The 24,095-nt window shown below is 35.8% G+C and overlaps 1 protein-coding gene across 1 annotated transcript in view; it reads right to left on the bottom strand.

Moving 5' to 3' along the window:
• Nucleotides 1–5,216: 5,216 nt before the first annotated feature.
• The window catches only part of Hdx (highly divergent homeobox), a 140,730-nt gene continuing 121,851 nt past the window's right edge, over nt 5,217–24,095 (bottom strand). Inside the window, exons 8-9 of the mRNA XM_055597007.1 lie at nt 10,826–10,948; nt 5,217–5,390 (exon numbers count right to left, since the gene is read on the bottom strand). Of these exons, the coding sequence (XP_055452982.1) occupies nt 5,265–5,390; nt 10,826–10,948 (249 nt within the window). The 3' untranslated portion in view covers nt 5,217–5,264. The remainder of the gene's footprint in view (nt 5,391–10,825; nt 10,949–24,095) is intronic.

Genomic DNA, 24,095 nt, shown 5'->3' with positions numbered 1-24,095 from the left:
GCCTTTTGTGATAGACTCCTGTCATAAGTTCAATGCACATCCCATTTGTCTTTCTAAATGAGGATTAATCACCTTCGCCTGTGTCCACTTTCTTGATTATCTTCTTTAGGTGTGTAGATTTCATTATGTTTATCATGTCTTGTAGGTCTATATAAGCGAGTATATACCAAGTTTGTCTTTCTCTTTCTGGGATACTTCACTCAGAATGATCTTTTCTAGATCCCACCACTTGCCTGCAAATTTCATGATTTCTTCCTTTTTGATTGCTGAGTAGTATTCCATTGTGTAAAAATACCACAGTTTCTGTATCCATTCCTCCGTTGATGGACATCTGGGTTGTTTCCAAGTTCTGGCTATTACAAATAAAGCTGCTATGAACATGGTTGAACAAATGTCCTTGTTGTGTACTTGAGCAAATTTTGGGTATATACCTAGGAGTGGTATAGCTGGGTCTTGAGGTAGCACTACTCCTAGTTGTCTGAGAAAGCGCCAGATTGACTTCCAGAGTGGTTGAACCAGTTTACATTCCCACCAGCAATATGCTTCTTCAAACTCACACTTTGCCCTCCTTTTCCCCTTCTCCACTAGTTATGTAACACAAATAGTTTTAATCAGTATGAGGCATTGACAAAGGAGTCATAGGCATATTTCACCCAAATTAAAAGCATGCCAAATTAGTGTTGAAGGGAGACAAGAAAAGTTAGATCCCATGTCAGTACTTAACAAAATCTCATAAAACAACCAGTTTTTGTTTGATGTTTATACTATAGCAGCATATTTGATGGTATTACCATTTAAACATGCTACTGGGGACAAACCTCTTGCTTGTTACAGAATATTCATGTCATCTCATTGATTCGGGCATTTCTGGCTTTGTGCTTCTAAGTAAAAGCTCATTAGAATAATATACATGTGAGCTTAAAACGGCAACAAAATTTTCACTTGAACATTCTATGTTCTTCTTTCAATCTCCAAAACCTTATTATTATTATTCTTATCAGAGCCTTATTTGAGGCAAGAGATAATTTACTTTTAAGAGGAAAAACACAACACAAAGAAAAATGAACTTTAAAAGAGAGGTCTGTTAGTTGGAAATCATTTATTGCCTCTATAAAAGTTTAAATAAAAACTCTACAAAAATTCACATTACAATCTGATATGGTTTTAAAGAGCTAATATGCTTCAGAGGTAGTGCTAGTAAAATGGGATGCAGGATTGCTAAAAGGGATCACTTAGTAAGTTAATGCAAAATAAAATACCCAGGATACAATTTAATGGAACAATAATAATTATATTAGCATGAAAATATCCCTTTCTTCTCCAGACCCTTGGCAAATCTATTCTTAATAAAGGCTTGTGTATGTCAACTGTAGGTTCACAAGATAGTAGGCTATTTCATTAGAACATTACAAAGCATAGGTTGGTGAAGGGCATAGCACAGTGCTGTCTGCCAAGGTTAACACAACTTCAAAAAGAAATCTAGCCACCATTTAGATATGGTGACACTGGTGACACTTCAAAAAACAAAACCTTTTTTTTAAATTGGGGGTATTTAAATATTCTAAAAGGACACAACATTCCTGGTATTTCATTACTACCACATGGATAAAAGGTAGCAGTTAAAGTTTTCAGGATTTCTTTCAAAGGTAATTATAAACAATCAGACTAAGAAGTGGTTTTGAATACTCCTCCACAAAAGGGAAACAAAGACATTTTTATCATCCATTGTTTGTTCATATTCACCCTTAACTTTTCTCTTACAAACTGCTTAGACTGCCTAATATAAGGGCCCAAAAAGAAGGTGTTTGCCTTTGCAGAAATTAGCTCTTCCACACCTTTTGAGGTCTCGATATTAACATTATACTGAACACAGGATGTGACTGGGCCAGGGCCTTTTCTCTACAATAGGAACAAATCTTTCTATTACTGATTACAGTTGCAATGTAAAAGTTCTGTTGATAGCTGACCTTACAACAAAACATCTCCACGCTCCTTAAACAGGCCAATTTTCCTTTAACATTTCCTTTGCATGTGTTAATTTTCCACAGCAACTCTTTTCCCTGCCAGGACAACTGCAATTCTCATTATCTTGTAACCAATTTTAGCTTGGCTGAATGAGGAAGGTGCCTTCTTTTTGTTGTTATTGTGGTTTCAGGGTTTTGTTTTTAACTCACATTTTAGAGGATAAAGTGTTCTCAGATAAACATTATATGCTAAACATTATATGCTTAAAAATTGCTTCGTATCCTAAATTAAAGTAAACATCTAAATGTAGTTAAGAAAAAAAATTTCCCTATTTACTTCTGCTTCTCTAGTAATACTTTTGATAGTGTAATATGCTTTAATGTTGTCAAAGCCTTAAAGAAAGAAGAATTAGTTAGTTGATTTTCACTATCGGCCACAAATATTTTCATGAAAGCAGTCAGAAGTTGTCATCTCTCTTGTTTAAAAAAAAATCTCAAAACAAATCTACTACATATGTGTGAAAATATGTTTCCATTATAGTAGTATCCTGTTTTTCCTCCTGAAATAATTGGGATTAAACCTGGGGCCTTATGTAAGTGCTAAGTTAGTGTCCCAGTAGTTTTATAATCATTTTTAAATACTTGATGTTGACTTCAAGGTTATTGCTATATTTTCAATCTGCTAAGATGATTGTTTTTGCATTTATATAGTTATTTCCTTTGGGTCTGGCAATAGAACATCCTCATTTAATATTTTTAAATGTTTTAATTTCTATGCTCATAAAAGATATAATTCTGTGGCTGGAAGAAAATGCCAGGATAAAAGTAGTCCAAAGCAGACTGTTAGGACATATAGCTTCTATTTTAATGAAACTTTACATGGAAATAAGGGAACAGTTTATGTGTCCTCCCAAAATTACAGATGTAAGATTTTTTTCAGAATCATGTCTACTAGAAACCTTAAATCAATTACAACTGCTAGTTGTGAAACTTTTATTAATAGACATGAAAAGGTTACAGAAAACATTTCTTTTTGTTTTGAAATTTTCCTCAGGCCAATTTTCTTCAGTCTACCCAGTGTTGGAGTTATCAGTGTGTGCCATAATACCCAGCTGAAGTAATTATTTTCATAGTCTGTAAATTGTTAAGAAATCCACTGTCTGGCACAGCATGTTTCCTATAGAAAGAGCTCCATGATACTTTTATTTAATGACAAATTTCTAAAGTGTGAAAAAAAATTCTGAGTGTTAAAACACTTACTCTGCAGTGAAAACCAACTATGGAGAGTCTTAAACTGAAGCAGTTTAAGTTTACACAGGAACTCAGTGATACTAAACTCTTTACAGGAGAGTCGAGACTAGAAGTTTGCTCATACTAAAAGAAAAGGTCACTAGGTATGGTGGAGCACTTATGTCATCCCAGCATTTGGGAAAGAAAGGCAGGAGCAGCAGGGCTCAAGGTCATCCTCAGATACACTGGAAATTAAAGGCCAACCTGGGCTACAGGAGAATTTGTGTTAGTCCTCCACATCATAAAAAATTTTGTTGTACATATTTGGAATTATTTTTTTCATGGAGAAATTTATATGACTGAAAAACTTAATCTGAATGTTTGAGATTCTGTTGCTCAATCGTCTTTTCCCTGAATGGAATTTGATTTGTTAGTAAGGAATACCAAAGGTTGTTTGCAAAGAACCACATGACTCTTAGCTAAAGGGCATGTAGCTGACTACTGAAATATTTCTGCTGACAACGATGCCATAGAAGTCGTGAGGCAGCAGTATAAAATTAAACAGTTGATAAACTGAATGATCATCAGTGAACTTTACTTGTACGTATCGAGGAGAAGGGACATTTCTAAGTTAAAGGTATTTGTGACTGCCTTTCTACATTCATAAATTGGTATCAGTGAATTCTGAGATCAGAATAACTGCAGTTAAAAAACTTAAAAATATTTGAAACTTGACAACTAAAAAAAAACAGTTTTCTAGCTGCTTCATGCATCTTTCAGGATTATATTATAATGTAATCATGTAATATAGCTCCAAACAACCTACTCACAAATATATGATATTGTGAGCTTATGGAGGAACTAGTATTTTCCCATCTACGAATCTTAGTAATACCATCTGGTATTCCAGAAGGGAAGACCTGCAAAGACATGTCTATAGTGTGCTGCCATCTGGTACCTCAAAATGGTAACAACTGGGTACCATGTCCATTTAAGGTGTGTATTCATAGAATAGCATCCAGGAAATTCAGAGAACTTATAACCAAAGTTGTATAGCTCAAAGTAGTATAACTCTGAGTGATATTATTGTTGGTGGATGGCTCTGTGCAGGCTTCATATGGAAATGAGGTAAATTTGTGGTAAAGTTATATGATTAGAATTTTAGAAAATCTAAACATCAGTGGCATACTTTGATTTCCTGTTTCACAAAATTTAAGATGTGAAAAATATGAAAATGTTGGTAAACTTGAAATACTTGTGCAATATTTTGCTCAACTCAATTATGTAATTTTACTATGTAGCAGAATGTGAGTCAATAATGGTCACTCATAGTATATAAGAACTGAGATTATAATTATCTTTTATAAAGTACTGTTTTTGTATACTTCAATGTTTTGAATTTTTATTGGTGAATGGACTTTCCAAAAGATTTTCTAGTCTCCCCAGTGATAAGCTTAGACAGAAGGATACCAATAACTTACAATTACATCCTAGTAATCATTTCAATTTTCAATCATTATCTGAGATAAAATTCTCATAGGAGCTGAAAAATAAATCCCAGTGATTCATTCAGCTTAAATATATGTTTAGGTTTTTTTTTTTTTAACTTTAGCCTGATTTCCTGAGTAAAAATGTATAAGAAGTATAAGAAAACGAAAGAGGAAGAAAGATGTAATGGCTATAAAAATAAGACTAATCAACCTTGATCAACTTAGTAATTTTGGAATATGCTTATTTTTATGTCTCTGGTTAATATTACTAAGATTCTTTTAAAAGAATAAGCAAAAATCTTTCAGAAATAAGATATAATAGATTTCATAGCTGAGTTGATCAAAATTAATATACTTTTTTCTAGGATTATATATAAGTTAAAAAAAACATTTAAAGTATTTTTACGTGCTTTTTTTTTTTTTTTTTGGAGCCATTATGTCTTGTCATTCCTTCACAACATATGTCTGTTTTTAACAATGAGTTTTCCAGTTGAATACTATTGTGGAAACAAAATACAGTTATCTTGAAATGTATACCTTTTAGGCAACCAACAGACTACATCATATCCCCCATCCCCAATCACAAACTATCTGAGGCATTTTTCTCTGAATAAGAAGACACACTAAATGAAGCATCATCCGGATCTGGTGAGGCATGACTGAAATCCATCTCTTCTAATTCAGGAGGTAAATCTGACAGCAGTGCCTGTGTCAGAAGAAAAAAATCAATTGTGTTGAATTAGTATATAGACAGATGTTTTTCTTACAACTTCTTGGTTAATAGTTGTAGTTCATTTGTTCTAATTTACTATTATGGATTTAAGGAAAAATATTTCACTTAAAAGTGGATATCAGCAATATAACATAGACCAATACCCATAAAATATAGAATAATTACACTAAAATCTCTAAGTATCTGATACAATCCATTTCTTACCTGAAAGAGTATTCCTTCACATAATATTAGGAAAGAACAAAATATAGGCTCCAAGTGTGTGGACTGGATGGGGTAGAATATTAAACAAAGGGAAAATCAAGAGAGAAATGAGCAGTTATTCTGATGAGACCATCAATTTCAGGGTGGCATGATTGTAGACATGAACAACTATTTCAAACCAAGAACTTTTAATCAAGGGCTTTTAAATGGTTGAGGCAAGTGTTTTTCATAATAATTTTACGTGTTCACTGCTCACTGCTAACGGGCTTTAAAAGTGTATTCCTTAATGAAAATATTCATGGTTAGCTACATTACCCTTTAAGGAAATCCACATTTCAACAAAGACCTATTTTGTTATGTTAAATGAATAAATTTATCAGTTAGGGGAGAGATTCTTCTATTTTACTTTAGATAAAAGTTTAACAATTTGAAAGACCACATGGGGTTTCTGTTTGTTTTTTTTCCTTAGACTGTGTCCATACAGGTGGCTAAATGTGCACTAAGACCAGTTCAGTATGGGATTATGGCTCTGGGAATGGTAGATCTGCTCATTTCTTTGCTGGAACAATTAGGAAATGAGAACATCTATAAGCTAAGCTTGACAATATTCTAATTATTTCATCTGTATTTGTAGAACAGGAATCTATACTAGAGAAATAAATAATCAAGTTTTACGTGGATGACAGTGCTGGTGCTCACTTAGCCATAATAAATTGGACCTAAAATAACATAGTCTATGGGAAAAATTTCAACAGAATTGTTTGTGCTATTGGTTTTGGGAGATTAGTAAACAAGAAAGATGGGGTATCCTAGGGGATCATATGAAATATACTGTCAAAATAAAACAGTGACAGTTACACATCTTATAATTTTTGCCTTGTAGTACACAACAACAAAAAAAATTCTACTTTTTTTCAGACTAGGTAAAGAAAAACTAATATGTGGAGAAAGTTATTATTTATTTTGTATCACTAAATTACCCATGGATGTCTTGTTGGAACTAAGTGAACTTGCACGTGAAAGTAAATACCACACGCTTTCTGAGGTACTAGGTTGCAGTAACATAAGGCACACCATTTTCTTATAGAACACTGAGCTACTGCTGACCCAGCGCAGCTACAGTGGCTGTTCAGAATGTGAGTAACACATCACTGGGTTCATTTCACTTTGCTGTTTTACATATATCATGTTAAGGATAGAAAGGGGTTCAAATTGTCACTCATTGAATATGAGCTCTGCATATTGGAAAGCCAAGTGGATTAGAAAATTTCATGACATTTTAAATTCTAGTGGAGTGACCTGCAGACTAGAAAAGCATTATCATTTCCTTTTCATTGAGTTATATGTAGTTGACTGACTACAATGAGAATAGAATTTAAAATGTTCAGTATATGAGGTAGTTCACAACATTACTGATGCATGGATTTCACCTCAAAATTCTTTCAATAGCTTACTGGACTGCAATATTGGGACATTAAAGAACTCTTTGGCAATGACTGGAGATGCCCTTTTAACAAAGATATAAGTAGGCACAATTAAATTTCTTCTGTTCTCCTATCCAGCGTTGTAGATTGAACCCAGGGTCTCATTTACTCTGAGAAAAACACTCTGACAATGACTCACATCTACAGCCTCAATATTTTTTTGTTATATAGTTTTCATTAGTAACAACTATTTTCAAGGTCTGACCAAGTGTCATTTTCCCCAAGAGATCATTAACACTTTCCCCAAATACATGCTCAGTGTCTGAAATACTTATTCTAGGCTCTAAGATGTGAATGTGAAATTGGTAATCATTCTTATCCTCCTTGCAGAGTAGAGAAATTGAAGTTTAAGAAAGGCAATCGATCTGGCTAGGATCACACAGTGAATTATCAGAGGAAGAAAGACCATAAGTAATGACTTAGAGCAATGTTGGCAACATTATCTGGGTGTTAAAATGGCTATTATTGATTTAAAAAAGACAACCTTTAGCAATCTAATGTTTTAGTTGGAAAGAACCATATATATTTTTAAAGCCCTGAACTTCTTTATAGTAGCAAAATTTTCCATAAATCACTTATCTCATTCAAGTTATCCAAATAAGGATTAATGCAAGAAACACTATATATATATATATGAAATAAGTAATGGAAAATAGTTTTATTTTACTAGATAGAATAAAATGTATTTCTAGAAATAAAATTCTGAATATTTCAAGTTTGAAACATCATTAGTTCAAGATACAATGTGAATTATTTTGTTTATGACTGCTATCATTCTATATATGTAATTATATTTATAATTAATTCATTTTCTGTTTTAGATGCTATACACATGACTCCTTCCTCACGTTTCCACATGATTACAGGTGTGTGTCACCACCTGTAATACCCAGGGTCTTTTATGCTGGGAGAATATATTTTGAAATGCACTATACCCGATCTCAACAACAACAACAACAAAATCATAGTTTTTATTCAGGCTGCTGAAACTATAGGCTGTGGCATTTAGTATAATTTTTGTATCATTTTCTATTTCAGCCCACATTTTGTTTATATCTTACTTCAGTAGTCTTTTATCCAAGAAAACTAGAAAAGGAAAAGCAAAAGGTATGTTAGCTACTTTTCTTAGTAATCTTTGGGGAGGAACCAAAGCAAAGCTGAAGTTAAAAGTAGAAATTAAGTCTATGAGCCATTCTCAGAGTTCAAGAGATAAGAACAATTACTAGTTAAGTGGTTCTGAAACAGAATTCAAGGTTGATGTAAGATTTTTTTCAGACAAGAAATACATTATTAGTCTAAAGTTGAAGCCTGTGTGTGTGTGGAGTGTGTGTTTGTGTGCGTGTGTGTGTGAGGATGGGCACTGGGTTTTCTATAGTTATTTAAAATCTATGATACTGAATGAGGATTGAGCATCTGCCTTAGGGTCCTCCTTCTTGTTTAGCTTCTTTAGGATTACAGCTTTTAGTAAGTTTATCCTATATTATATGTCAAATATCCACTTATAAGTAAGTATATACCATGTGTGTCTTTCTTCTTCTGAGTTACCTCACTCAGGATGATCTTTTCTAGTTCCAAAAATCCTCATTCAGATAGGGCAAACAGGATAGACTTCGGCATAGGAGACAACAGGGAACAGGACAGGAAACTACCACAGAGGGCCTCTGAAAGACTCTACTCATAAGTGTATTGAAGCAGATGCCGAGACTCACAGCGAAACTTTTGGCAGAGTGCAGAGAATCTTTTGAAAGAAGGGGAGATAGAAAGACCAGGAGGGGACAGGAATGCTACAAAAAGACCAACAGAGCCAAAAAAAAATCTAGGCCCAAGGGGCCCTGCAGAGACCGTTACCCTAAGGACCATGCATGGAGAGACCTACAAACGCTGCTAACATATAGCCCATAGACTCAGTCTCCTATGTGGATTCCCTAGTAAGGGAATCAGGGTCTGTCTCTGGCATGAGCTCAGTAGCAGGCTCTCTGATCACTGCCCCCTGGAATGTGCAGCTTTGCCAGGCCACAGAGGAAGACAATGCAGCCAGTCCCGATGAGACCTGATAGGCTAGGGTCAGATGGAAGGTGAGGAGGACCTCCCCTATTCGTGGACTAGGGGTGGCTAATAGGGGGAGAAGAGGGAGGGTGGAACTAGGAGGAGATGAGGGAGGGGACTCCAGCCAGTATACAAAGTGAATAAATTGTAACAAATAATAAATAGATAGATAGATAGATAGATAGATAGATAGATAGATAGATAGAAAGAAAATCTATGATACTACTACTGTGATGTATTCAATGCTATCATTCTTATTCATTATTCATTTAAAATCTGTATTTTAGGTTCTTAAAAACAAACATTTCAATTTTGCTGAGCTTTGCTTTTTTTGTTTGTTTTAAGGTAAGTTCTTAGTTTATGACTGAGACTGAACTCTAGAACTCACAGCAGTTCTACTATGTGAGCTTCCCTAGTGTTGGAGTGATGGTATAAGCCACCATGACTGTCTTATAAACAAAATTTCAATATGCCATGAAGTGTATATATTATGTAAAATAAAGCAATACACTTAAATAACGCTAGTCCAGCCAACTAAATGCATCTGTATTATGATCTCTAGATACGATCAGATTTGAAAGAGTAAAATCCATTAATCTGGACAAATAATATCCATTCTGGCTTTAGTCCTACGTGAGGACTCTTCCAGTTCAATTTTTGGGGTCAGTATATCAATTAAATATACAAAGACCCATTTCTTTGAAAGAAAGGAGAATTATGGAATATTTAGACATTTCCTCTTTTCCTTGGAGATATCTGGGATAGGCTATATTTTCATAATCTTCTTTGGGTATAATACCTTTGTGCTTTTACTCTTAACATTTTTTTTCTGAATAAACCTTCTAAGACTTTTTAGTAAAATATAGTTACCTGTATCTCATACTACTCACACATAACTTTTCTGAAAAGGAACTGCATGGTGATAATAACTCATCAGCAAATATCATATCATCTAGTGTTGTATAATTAGACTTAAATAAATTTATATTATTATATTATATTAATTATTATATTATATAATTATATTATATTAATTATTGGCACAAGAAAGACCTGAGAGTCAAAAGCAATTTGGAAGGGATTTATAAATAAATATCCACAACAAAAAAACAAAAGGCATTTCATTTTTGATGGGAGGATTTAACATTTTTATTTACATTGCTAAATGCAATGCACTATGGTCACAAAGAATTTCCTGAAGTATTTTCACACTTTCTTAGTGAGGAACAACATAGTATAGAACAGACTATGTCCAAACATTTGTGAGTTCTAGCAGCTGTCAGTGGATAAATAAATACCCACTTCTTTCATTGAGAAAAAGTTCTTAATACTCTCTCTAGTTAGTGGTTAATATAGATCCATCTCTATAAAAAATTGAGCAATCTCTTGAAAATTAATTTAAAAATTTTTTTTTCTCTACTTAAAGGCTATCCTGAAACTGAGAAAAATTCTATTCAGCTATTTTGACTTTGCACTCTAGTAGCACACACACTAAAAATCTGAACACCTATTCTTTAAAAAAGATATGATTAAAAAATAATAAAGTAACCATATGCTCCATGAAATTCCAAATCAGAATAGAGACTGCAAATAAAGAGATATGAAGAATCTAAATATGACATGTCATTTTTCAACTTGACACATTGTGCCTTACTGGTCTCTCATGGAACTTACCTGCTGTTGTTCCTTATCATCAGCTTTCATAGCCGTAATCAAGTTTCTAACAAAACTCTGGAGCTTAAAGTACTTTTGCTTTTGAAGCTCTAGCTCATTTTCAATGAATCTGACTTCTTCGTTCTAAAGGAAAAAACATCAAACAATAAAATAACTCCATGTAAACTCAAGCCTGTATAGATCTGATAAACAATAAAGCTAAAAAGAAAACAGAGTATAAGGAACAGTAAAGAAAATAAAATTTAATCATAAAGGAATATAAAAGACAGAAAGACTTTATCCTGGTATTCATAGGCTGCCTTTTGAACAAATCATCAACACAAAACAATTAGCAAGTAAAACCTAGAGAAAGACGAAAACAAGAAAGACTTATCTATTTGGAAACAACTTTCCTATATTAAATTTAACTAGCATTTGGATTAGGGTTAAGAATAGAGTCCAATTAACTCCTAGAAAAATAGAAAAGCAACAATATTAAATGTACTATTCACAAAGTAAAATTTCTAAAAACTAAAACAGTTATTTTCTACCAAGTAGGGACTGAAATTACTAAACTTTTAGTATACATTTAACTAAATATAAAATCAAAACTAATAAAATGTTTACAACACAATAAGAGTTTAAGTCCAGCCTTGACAGTATAATGAGCTTGAGACTACATGGTGACTTTAATCTTACATAAAACAACAAAATCAAAAACAAACAAACAAACAAAAAACGATTGAAGGAAAAATCAGAAACATACTCTAAATAAAAATGAAATATTAACTACATGCTGGAAGAAAATATTCAGGTTCACATAAAAGGAAAAAAAAGATTGTAATATATATATAATATATTACATTTTAAAAGTAGCAAGAATATTCAAACAAACATTTCATAAACATGTATATATTCAAAAGATATTTACCATTTTCAGTAAAAGAATGCCAATAAAAACCACAGTGAGATACTACTATCAGCTTGCTACAATGACTAATGTTGAAGACATTGACAAGACTCAGTTCCTGGTAAGAATATGGAACAAACATGGTTGAGCAAATGTCCTTGTTGTATACTTGAGCACGTTTTTGCTATATGCCTAGGAGTGGTATAGCTGGATCTTGAGGTAGCACTATTCCTAATTGTCTGAGAAAGTGCCACATTGATTTCCAAAGTGGTTGTACAAGTTTACATTCCCACCAGCAATGGAGGAGGGTACCCCTTTCTCCATAACCTCTCAAGCATGTATTGTTACTTGAGTTTTTGATCTCAGCCATTCTGATGGTGGTAAGGTGAAATCTCAGGGACATTTTGATTTGCATTTCCCTGAGGAGTAAAGATGTAGAACATTTCTTTAAGTGTTTTTCTGCCATTTGCTTTTACCTATTGAGAATTCTCTGTTTAGCTCTGTACCCCATTTTTTTTTAAAGTTAGATTTCTAGATTTGTTGCTGTTTAACTTCTTGAGTTCGTTATATATTCTGGATATTAACCCTCTGTCAGATATAGGGTTGGTGAAGATCCTTTCCCAATCTGTAAGCTGTCGTTTTGTTCTCATGACAGTGTCCTTCGCTTTATAGAAGCTTTTCTCTCTCATGAGGTCCCATTTATTGATTGTTGATATTAGAGCCTGAGATGTTGCTGTTCTGTTCAGGAAGTTGTCTCCTGTGCCAATGGTAGTAGCAGCTTTATTCTTAATAGCCAGAATCTGGAAACAACCCAGATGTGCCTCAGTTGAGAAAGGATACAAACATTGTGGTACATTTACAAAATGGAATACTACTCAGCAATTAAAAATAGGAAAAACATGAATTTTGCAGGCAAATGGTGGGATCTAGAAAAGATCATCCTGAGTGAGGTATCCCAGAAGCAGAACGACACACATGGTATATACTCACTTATAAGTGGATATTAGACATATAATAGAGGATTATCATATTAAACTCTGTACACCTAAAGAAGCTAAGCAAGAAGGAGGACCCTGGGTAAGATGCTCAATCTTGATTCAGAAGGCAAATGGGATAGACATCAGAAGAAGGTGAAAATAAGTAACAGGACAGGAGCCTACCACAGAGGACCTCTGAAAGACTCTACTGAGCATGGTAATTTTTTTAATTAAATTTTTATTTTTATATTAATTACAGTTTATTTACTTTGTATTCCAGCTGTAGCCCCCTCCCTCCCAATCCTACCCTCCTTCACTCATGTCCTTCCTGTCCCATTCTAAGTCCACTGATTCGGGAGGTCCTCTTCCCCTTCCATTTGACCCTAGCTTATCAGGTCTCATCAGGACTAGCTGCAATGTCCTCCTCTGTGGCCTAGCAAGGCTGCTCCTCCCTTGGGGTGGGGGTGGGGGAGGCCAAAGAGCCAGCCACTGAGTTCATCTCAGAGACAGTCCCTGTTCCCCTTACTAGGCAAACTACTTGGATACTAATCTGCCAAGTATCTGTATTAGTATTAGTATCTGTCCGAGCAGAGGTTCTAAATTGTACCCATGCATGGTCCTTGGTTGGAGAATCCATCTCAGAAAAGAGTGCACCTGATTTCATCTGAGCAGGGTATTAAAGCTGATGCTGAGACTCATAGCCAAATATTGGGCAGAGTGCAGGGAATCTTATGAAAGAAAGGGGAAATAGAAAGGCTTGGAAGGGTCTGGAGCTCCACAAGGTGCACAACAAAAATTCTGGGCCTAGGGGTCTTTTCTGAGACTGATACCCTAACCAAAGACCATTCATGGAGATTATCTGGACCCCCTGCATAGAAGTAGCTCATGGCAGCTCATTCTCCAAATGAGTTTCCTAATAAGGGGAGCAGCCTGAGCAGGCCACAGAAGAAGACTATGAAAGACAGTCATAATGAGACCTGATAGGCTAAGGTCAGATGGAAGGGGAAGAGGTTCTCTACTATTAGGGGACTGGAGAAGGGGCATGGGAGGAGATGAGGGAGGGAAGGAGGGTACAATAGGGAGGGGACGAGGGTGGGGCTACAGCAGGGATAAAGAGTGAATAAATTGTAAAAAATAAAAAAAATATATTTAAAAAAGATTATGGAACAATTAAAAGTGTCAGGCATGCTAGGTCACAGAGGAGGACACTGCAGCCAGTCCTGAAGATACCTGATAAACCAGGGTCAGATGAAAGGGGAGGAGGTCCTCTCCTATCAATGGACTTGGAGAGGGGCAGGGAGGAGATGAGGGAGGAAGGGTGGGATTGGGAGGGAATGAGGGAGCGGGATACAGCTGCAATACAAAGTTAATAAACTGTAACTAATGTTAAAAAATAAAAAAAGAAATAAAAAGTGTCATACATTGTTAGTGGGAGTATCAATAAGGTGAGTTTGTAAAAAGTTTATCATACATTCAGCATGTCCTTTTTTAGTAATTTAACATTTAGTTATTTACTAAGAACAATGAAAACACATGAATTTTTGAAGCTTTATTCATAATATCCTGCAAATGCAACTGATTCAGACTTTCATTACATGTTGTTGTGGTTTGAATGTGAAATTCCCAACATAGGCTCTTGTCTGAATACGTGGTTCCTATGTGACGGTGCTATTTTGAAAGGTTGCAAAACTTTTATGATCTAGAGCCTTGCTAGAATATGTGAGTCACTGGAGGCTGGACTGATGCCACTTCTCTTCTATCTGCTTGTGAATAGTAGATGAAATGTCAGGAGAAAACAAGTAACAGGACAGGAGCCTATCGCAGAGGGCCTCTGAAAGACTGTACCTAGCAGTGTATCAAAGCAGATGTTGCGACTCATAACCAAACATTCGGCAGAGTGCAGGGAATCATAAGAAAGAAGGGGAGTTAGTATGATGGGGAAAGGATAGGAGCTCCACAAGGACCAAATATATCTGGGCACAGGGTCTTTTCTGAGACTGACATTCAACCAAGGACCATGTATGGATATAACCTAGAACCTCTGCTCGGATGTAGCCCGTGGTAACTCAGTAACCAATTGGTTTCCCATAGTGAGGGGAACAAGGACTATTTCTAACAGGAACTCAATGACTGGCTCTTTGACCTCCCCACTCCCCAAGGGAGGAGCAGTCCTGTTAGGCCACAGAGGAGGACTTTGCAGCCAGTCTTGAAGATACCTGATAAAACAGGGTCAGATGAAAGGGGAGGAGGTCCTCCCCAATCAGTGGACTTGGAAAGGGGTAGGAAGGAGATGAGGGAGGGAGGGAGGGTTTGGGAGGGAATGAGGGATTGGGATACAGCTGGGATACAGAGTTAATAAAATGTAACTAATAATAAAAATAAAAAAACAGTAAAAAAAAAAAGAAATTCTAAACAACAACAACAAGAACAAAAGAAATGTCACCAAGCCTTGAATCAGTTCTGTCCCCATGCCTTCCCTGCCACAATAAGTTGTGCTTCTTTGAACTGCAAAACCTTCCTTTAAATTGCTTCTTGTCAGGTATTTGATAACAGCAATGAGAAAAGTAACTAATATACAAATGAATAAACAATTTGTCAAATTCATCTAATTAAAAAGGTGAATTTCACTGTATGGACTTTTTTTTTTTTTTTACTGTTTGGAAGCTGTGTAATATAGTACACTGATTAAATAAAATCACACAAAATATCTCAAGTAATAATAACAACATTAATAAAACTTAAGATGAACATTGTGGTATATTCCTATTAACACCAGCACATGGGAATTTGAAGACCCTGGCTCAAATCCCAACCAAACAAAAGAAACTTCATTCCTTTTATCTAATAGAAGCTTTGCACCAATCGACCATAAGTCATCTCCCAATCCTCTCACTACAGCCTCGGATGGCCACCATTCTATCATCTGTTCCTTTGAGTTCAATTATTTGAGATATCAAATATAAGTGAGAAAATGCCGTTCTGTACCTGGCTTATTTCACTTAGTATAGTTCTCAAATTCTATTCATGCTTTCATAAATGGAAAATACTGTCTTTGTTTAATAGTACCTGAGGAGAAGATTGTAAATAATAAGCACTCCATAATTATCAAAAAGGCAAAATTTAAAGTTTTTAACATAGAGAATAAGTACATGAAGTGATAGATATGTTAATTCACTTGATTTAATTATTTTACATTGTATTCATAAATCATTCTATAAGGTTGTACTTCATGAATATATAAAGCTATAATTTGTCAATTTACAATTACAATATAAATTATTAAAATTACAAATAAATAAAAAACTTAAAAATTATCAATCATCTTTCTTGACAAAAAAAACTGTAGAAACATAAGAAATATTCTTTCTAGCTGGAGACCTGGTCTGAGTCTACAGAAGGATTTTATAAAGGATTTGCTCAAAATTCTTCCTAAAAACATATTAAAATTAGTTGATTGGATGGATATTTTGGTGTTTCGGTCAAGTGGATGTTGTGGTATTAATCACATCCAATCTGTGAACATATTTATTATGGAACTTATTAGCTGAGTTTGAATCTTAATTCATGTGGTGAAACTGATTCCTTCCAGACCATTTCATAAGTGAAACATCTGTCCAAGCTAAATTTCTATTCAGTCACGATACAACTAAGTTAAAAGTAAATTCTAAAGAAATTCAACATGCTTCTGCCATGATATGTTTTTTTCTAATTCTAAAGTTTTAGAAGTCATTGTCAAAGTATTAGTAAAATGTTGACTGGAAAATGGTTTCCTTGTGGTTTGTTTTTGTTTGTTTCATATTTGGAGCACATGCATAGGGTATATGCATGGTATGTGTGGTATGCGTGTGCACATATGTGCATGTGGGTGGATATCTGTGTCTCTCTATATGTGTGGGTGTGCATGTGCTTGTATGTGCACACATGTATATCTTCATATGGAAGTCAGGGGTTGATATCAAGTATTTTTTTTCAGTTGCTCTCTACCTTATGTATTTAAAATAATTTTTAAAATATTAATCACAGTTTATTCACTTTGTATCCCAGCTGTAGCCCCCTCACTCATCCCCTCCCAATCTCACCCTCCCTTCCTCATCTCCTCCCATGCCCCTCTCCAAGTCCACTGATAGGAAAGGATCTCCTCCCCTTCCATCTGACCCTAGCTTATCAGGTCTCACCAGGACTGGCTGCAATGTCCTCTTCTGTGGCCTAGCAAGGCTGCTCCTTCCTCAGAGGTGGAGGGGAGGTCAAAGAGACAGCCACTGAGTTCATGTCAGAGATAGTCCCTGTTCCCCTTACTAGGGTACACACTTGGATACTGAGATACCATGGGCTACATCCAAGCAGGGGTTCTAGGTTATATCCATACATGGTCCTTGGTTGAAGAAACAGTCTCATAAAAGACCCCTCTGTCCTGATATATTTGGTCCTTGTGGAGCTCCTGTCCTCTCCAGGCCATACTAACTCGCCCTTCTTTCATATGATTCCCTGAACTCTGCCAAAGGCTTGGTTATGAGTCTCAGCATCTGCTTTGAAACACTGCTAGGTAGAGTCTTTCTGGGACTTCATGAAACTGAAAAGCTTTTTTAAAGCAAAGCACACTGTCGTCAGAACAATACAACAGCCTACAGAATGGGAAAGGATCTTCACCAACCCTATATCTGACAGAGGGCTAATATCCTCTATATATAAAGAACTAAAGAAGTTAAAAGGCAATAAATCGAGCAATTCAATTAAAAAATGGAGTATGGAGCTAAACAGAGAATTCTCTGTAGAGGAATATAGAATGGCAGAGAAACATTTAAAGAGATGCTCAATGTGCTTAGCCATAAGAGAGATGCAAATCAAAACGACAGTGAGATTTCACCTTACACCCATCAAAATGGCTAACATAAAAAATGCAAATGACCACCCATGCTGGATAGGTTGTGGAGAAAGGAGAACCCTCCTCCCTTGCTGGTGGGAATGTAATCTTGTACAACCACTTTGGAAATCAATCTGGCACTTTCTCAGACAACTAGGAATAGCGCTTCCTCAAAATCCAGCTATACCACTTCTAGGCATATATCCAAAAGATTCTCAAGTACACAGCAAGGATATTTGCTCAACCATGTTTGTAGCAGCTTTACTCGTAATAACCAGAATCTGGAAACAACCCAGATATCCATCAACAGAGGAATGGATACAGAAATTGTATTTTTACACAATGGAATACTACTCAGGAATCAAAAAGGAGGAAATCATGAAATTTGCAGGCAAATGGTGGGATCTAGAAAAGACCATCCTAAGTGAGGTATCCCAGGAGCAGAAAGACACACATGATATATACTCACTTAAAAGTGGTTACTAGACTTATAAAATAGGATAAACCTACTAAAATCTGTACACCTAAAGAAGATAAACAAGAAAGAGGACCCGGGTAAGATGATTAATCCTCATTTAGAAAGACAAATAGGATGGACATTGGAAGTAGGAGAAAACAAGAAACAGGACAGGAGCCTACCACCTTATGTTTTGAAACAGGGTCTCTCACTGAACCTGAAACCCAGTGTTTCAACTAGGCTCAGTTAGCCTTTTGTCTCTGCCTCTTCAGTGCTAGATTTACAAGTATGTGTCACAAGGCTAGGCTTTTCACATGGGTGCTAGAAATCCAAACTCAGATCTTCATGCTTGTATAGCAAGCACTTTACCAATCGAGTAATTTTCCCAGTGTCTGTTTTCCTTTATGTTGTTGAAGTTTTTGAATTGCTATTTTTATTTTTAATTTTCTTTGAGACATTCTCATGTAATTTGGCTACCTTTGAACTTGCTGTGCAGTTAAAGGTAACCTTGAACTTCTGATCCTTTTGTCTCTACTTCCTAAAGTCTGGAATTGCAGGTATGTACCAGCACCCTAGGCAGAAAGTCATGTGAATACAGGCAGTGTCTATCACCATTTAATGGCGGCTTATTTGCATTCACAGTCCTTCTGAGCCGTACTCATAGCCTGTCAGAAAACATTTTTAAAACATTAGTTCATATTTTCAAAAGTCATGAAAACTTCTTTTTGTATGTGGATCTCTAATTTTTTATGCAAATATTTCCCTTCTTTGGTATTTATGAAATGTTTGATAAGCATAAATAGCTTTAAGGTAATTTAATACTGCAGACATTTTCTTCTCAGAAATGCTTTTTAAAAGCCTATTAAATACTTCCTAGATTTCAGGCAGTAATTTATGTGTACTTTAGAGATTTTCCTAAGTACATGGAGTACTTGTGAAAACAACAAGTAAGACAATTGTACTCACTGAGTTTTATAAAATAAGGCGTACACAGTTTCCCCTTAAAATCCTCCCTACATTCCCAGGAAGAAAAGATGATTTTGCAAGATGATTGTTGTGAGGCACACGTTGCAAATATGCCAGAACTTTGATCTCTGGGAAGGCTATAAATGGCTACCATGCCTGATGTCCTTTTTATGCTATAGTTACTCATGCCACAGGTATTGCGTTCATCAACATGCCTTCTAAGAATTAGGGATCAGCTAGAACTCCTAGAAATATGATTTCTAATGACAAACTTAATCAAGAATGTTATCACATCTAAATTGTATGTCAATAAAATGCACTATAAAATATTTTTTAGTTTGCTATTATAAATCCCAAGGACACTAGATGAATTCAATGTGGGAAAAATTTAAAATGCTGTAGCTCCTAATACAAATTGAATTTACATAAATAAGCCCTTGGGAAATAGTATTAAAATTACTTCCAGGGACACATTAATTTATTCAATTACTTTCTCAGCAATTCCTTACTAAACATCTATGTGGCAGAGCTCCCCAACCAAGTAATACATAGGTGATTAAAATATGTTTTTGTCCAAACCTGAGATATCACCTTGCACACATCAGAATGGCTAAGATCAAAAACTTAAGTGACAACATATGCTAGAGAGGATGTGGAGAAAGGGGACACTCTTTCATCCCTGGTGGGAATGTAAAATTATACAACCGCTTTGGAAATCAATTTGGCACTTCCTCAGACAATAAGGAATTACCTCAAGATTCAGCTATACTACTCCCAAGCATATATCTAAAATATGCTTAACTATACAACAAGGACATTTGCTCAACCATGTTCACAGAAGCTTTATTTGTAATAACCAGAATTTGGAAACAACCCATATTTTCCTCAACTAAGGAATGGATACAGAAATTGTGGTTCATTTACACAATGGAATACTTCTCAGTGATTATAAAAAAGGAAATAATGAAATTTGCAGGCAAATGGTGAGAACTAGAAAAGAGTATCCTGAGTGTGTTATCCCAGAAGCAGAAAGACACACATGGTATATACTCATTTATAAGTGGATATTAGACATGTAATATAGGATAATCATATTAAACTCTGTACACCATTAAGAAGCTAAGCAAGAAGGAGAATCCTGAGTAAGAATCTCAGTCTTCATTAGAAAGGCAAACAGGATGGATATTGGAAGAGGGAAAAAAACATGGAACAGGATAGGAGCCTACCACAGAGGGCCTCTGAAAGACTCTACTCAGCAGAGTATCGAAGCAGATTCTGAGACTCATTGGGCAGAGTGCAGGGAATCTTATGAAAGAAGGGAGAGGTAGTAAGACCTGGAGAGGACAGGAGGTCCAGAAGGAGAGCAACAGAACCAAAATATCTGGGCATAGGTGTCTTTTCTGATACGGATACTCTAACCAAGAACCATTCATGGATATAACCTAGAACCCTTGCTCAGATGTAGCCCATGGCAGTTCAGTGTCCAAGTCGGTTCCGTAGTAAGGGGAACAGGGACTGTCTATGAAATGACCTCAGTGGCTGCCTCTTTGACCTCCTCCTCGTAAGGGGGGAGCATCCTTGCCAGGCCTAGAAGAAGACAAAGCAGCCAGTCCTGATGAGACCTGATAAGCTAAGGTCAGATGGAAGGGGAAGAGGACCTCCCCTATCAGTGGACTTGGACAGCGTCATGGAAGGAGATGAAGGAAGGAAGGTTGGATTGGGAGGGAATGAGGGAGGGAGCTATAGCTAGGATACAAAATGAATAAACTGTAAGAAATATAAAAAATAAAAAATTAATTAAAATATAAATAGTAAGTTTCTGCCTTCAAGAAGCTTATTATGCAGCCTGGCATGGAAGTGCATGGTTGTAATCCCAGGATTCAGGGAGGCAGAGGCAGGTGGATCATTGTGAGTTCAAGGCCAGCCTGGTTCACAAAGTGAGTTCTGGACAGTCAAGGCTACACAGAGACGCCTTGTGTAAGAAGGAAAGAAAGAAAGAAAGAAAGAAAGAAAGAAAGAAAGAAAGAAAGAAAGAAAGAAAGAAAGAAAGAAGGAAGGAAGGAAGGAAGGAAGGAAGGAAGGAAGGAAAGGAAGGAAGGAAGGAAGGAAGGAAGGAAGGAAGGGAAAGAAAGGAAAGAAAGAAGGAAAAAGAGAAAGAAAGAAAGAAAAAGAGAAAGAAAGGAAAGAAACTTCTGATAAATATACTTAAATGGAAAAAAATGACTTTCACTACTAAAAAAAAACAATGGTGTGTTATATTTAAATAGAGTACAGCAATTTTCTTCAAGATATTAAATTTCTAAACTGAAATGTTCTACACCAACACTCAAAATATACAATAGCAAATCTAGATACAAAGTTCACAGTTAGTAAATGGAAACACTTCAAAATAATGTGTAGAGAAATATATATTTTCTATATATGTGCACAAATATTGAGAATTCAAGGGAAGAAGTTTAAATACTATAGAGATTTTTATAAAGACTGTCCCTAATGACCTATTAGGGGATCTCTTGTTCCCACAATATTTTACACAATTGAAAACATTGGGTTAGTATAATGTCCTTTGGAGTTCAGTGTAAACATTCACTGGCATTTTGGGGCTGACTTTTCTGCTCTGCCTTCCCTGTTCTTTTGTTGCAAATCATCTCAAATGGACTGGCACCAAAAAGGGGAGAGGTCTTGGAAAGAATCCTCTAAGTTTTGAGCCCAACCCCATTTAACCTGTTCAAGAGTGCTAAGTGGGGCACACTTAACGACTATATAAGTCAGTCGTCTCGCCTGAAATTTCCACAGCCTGTGCCAAGTAGTGACTTGGTCTGCAGAGTCATTTTAATCCTGAACTCAGTATTTAGAAGTATTATATGAACATGGAGTAGTTATTATCAGGATCTCTTCTAAATCAAAACTAGTAACTTTATAATTTAGCTGGTTGAAATGTTTTATTTCTTTATTGAAAATTGATTTATTCACTTTTAAGGTAAAATCACTTTATATATCCTGGGCTGGCCTTGAATTCATGGAACTCCTTCTATCTCAGCCCAGTGAGTGCTGGGATTACAGGTGTGACCTACCACATCTAGCCTTAAGTATAGTTTAAATGCAGAATTTTATTGTTCTCTTTGACCACTTAGCAAATAAAAGTCAAAAGACAATTTTCCCCTTTGTTTATAACACTCAATATGTTAAAGCTTGACAAATTAGGAACATTAGGAGAACAATGTGTACAATAGCATTAATTTCAGTTATACTATGCTAAAAGAGAAAGGATTTTCTTGAGAAAAGTGACAGCTGTTTTCTAATTAAATGGTGGTCTTTGTTACTATCATAAGCTGTAAATGCTGATTATGCTCCACAAAAAGAAACTTTGGATTTAGAAAGAAGCACTGTGTGCTAAAATTTCAGAAATTCTGAAGTTTCCTAGTAAGATAGGCTGCCGAATAACATGGGAAGACTACTTGTCCATCTATACAACAAACATATCAATAAACAGACTGATAGTATATGTTAAAATTGAGTAAAAACAAAATTATGCATGACACATTATAAAAGAATGCGTTCTAATTTAGTAATAAGTGACATTAAGAAAATCTCACTTTTATTCATATTCATCCCATATTTTCTTTTTTAAATTTATTACAGTTTATTGATTTTGTATCCCAGCTATAGCCCCCTCTCTCCTTCCCTCCCAGTCCTGCCCTCTCTCCTTCTTCTCCACCCATGGCCCTTCCCCATTCCACTGATAGGGGAGGTCCTCCTCCACTTCCATCTGACCCTAGACTCTCAGGTCTCATCAGGACTGGCTGCATTGTCTTCCTCTGTGGCCTGGCAAGGCTGCTTCCCCCTCACGGGGAGGTGGTCAAAGAGTCAGCCACTGAGGTCATGTCAGAGACAGCCTCTGTTCCCATTACTGAGGTACCCACTTGGGTACTGAACTGCCATGGGCTACATCTCAGCAGGCGTTCAAGGTTATTTCCATGAATGGTCCTTGGTTGGAGTATCAGTCCCAGAAGAGATATCTGGGCCCAGATATTTTTGTTCTATTGCTCTCCTGTGGAGTTCCTGTCCCCTCCAGGGCTTTATGTATCCCCCTTCTTTCATTAGTTTTCTTGCACTGTGCCCAAGGTTTGGCTATGAGTCTCATCATCTACTTTGATACCTTGCTGGGTAAAGTCTTTCAAAGGCCCTCTGTGGTAGACTACTGTCCTGTTTTTTTGTTTTCTCCTACTTCCAATGTCCATCCCATTTGTCTTTCTAAGTGAGGATTGATCATCTTACTCAGGGTTCTCCTTCTTGCTTAACTTGTTTAGGTGTATAGATTTTAGTATGACAATCCTATATTACAGTCTAATATCAACTTATAAGTAAGTATACACCTTGTGTTTCTTTCTGTTTCTGGGATAACACACACAAGATAATCTTTTCTAGTTCCCACCATTTGCCTGCAAATTTCATGATTTCCTTGTTTATAATTGCTGAGTAGTATTCCATTGTGTAAATGTATCACAATTTCGGAATCCATTCCTCAGTTTATGGACATCTGGATTGTTTCAGGATTCTTGCTATTATGAATAAACCTTCTACGAACACGGTCAAACAAATTTCCTTGTATACTTGTACACATTTTAGATAAATGCCCCTAGGAGTGGTATAATTAGATCTTGAGGAAGCACTATTCCTAATTGTCTGAGAAAGTGACAAATTGATTTCCAAAGTGGTTGTACAAGCGTACATTCCCTCCAGTAATGAAGGAGTGTTCCCTTTTCTCCACATCCTCTCCAGCATGCGTTGTCACTTGAGTTCTTGATCTTATCCATTCTGATAAGTATAAGGTGAAATCTCAGGGTCATTTTGATTTTCATTTCTAGGATGACTAAGGACGTTGAACATTTCTTTAAGTGTTTCTGTCATTCGACATTTCTCTATTGAGAATTCTCTATTTAGCTCTCTTCCGCATTTTTAATTGGAACACTTGATTTGTTGCTGTTTAATTTCTTGAGTTCTTTATATATTCTGGATATCAGCCCTCTGTCAGATACAGAGTTGGTGAAGATCCTTTCCCAATCTGTAGGTAGTTGTTTTGTTCTGATGACAGTGTCCTTTGCTTTACAAAAGCTTTT

This window comes from Psammomys obesus, unplaced genomic scaffold (genome assembly GCF_907164565.1).
Source record: "Psammomys obesus unplaced genomic scaffold, mPsaObe1.curated_primary_1811, whole genome shotgun sequence".
Lineage (NCBI taxonomy): Eukaryota > Metazoa > Chordata > Mammalia > Rodentia > Muridae > Psammomys > Psammomys obesus.
The sequence above is the reverse complement of the archived record's forward strand: the minus strand, read 5'-3'. Positions and strand labels throughout refer to the sequence as shown.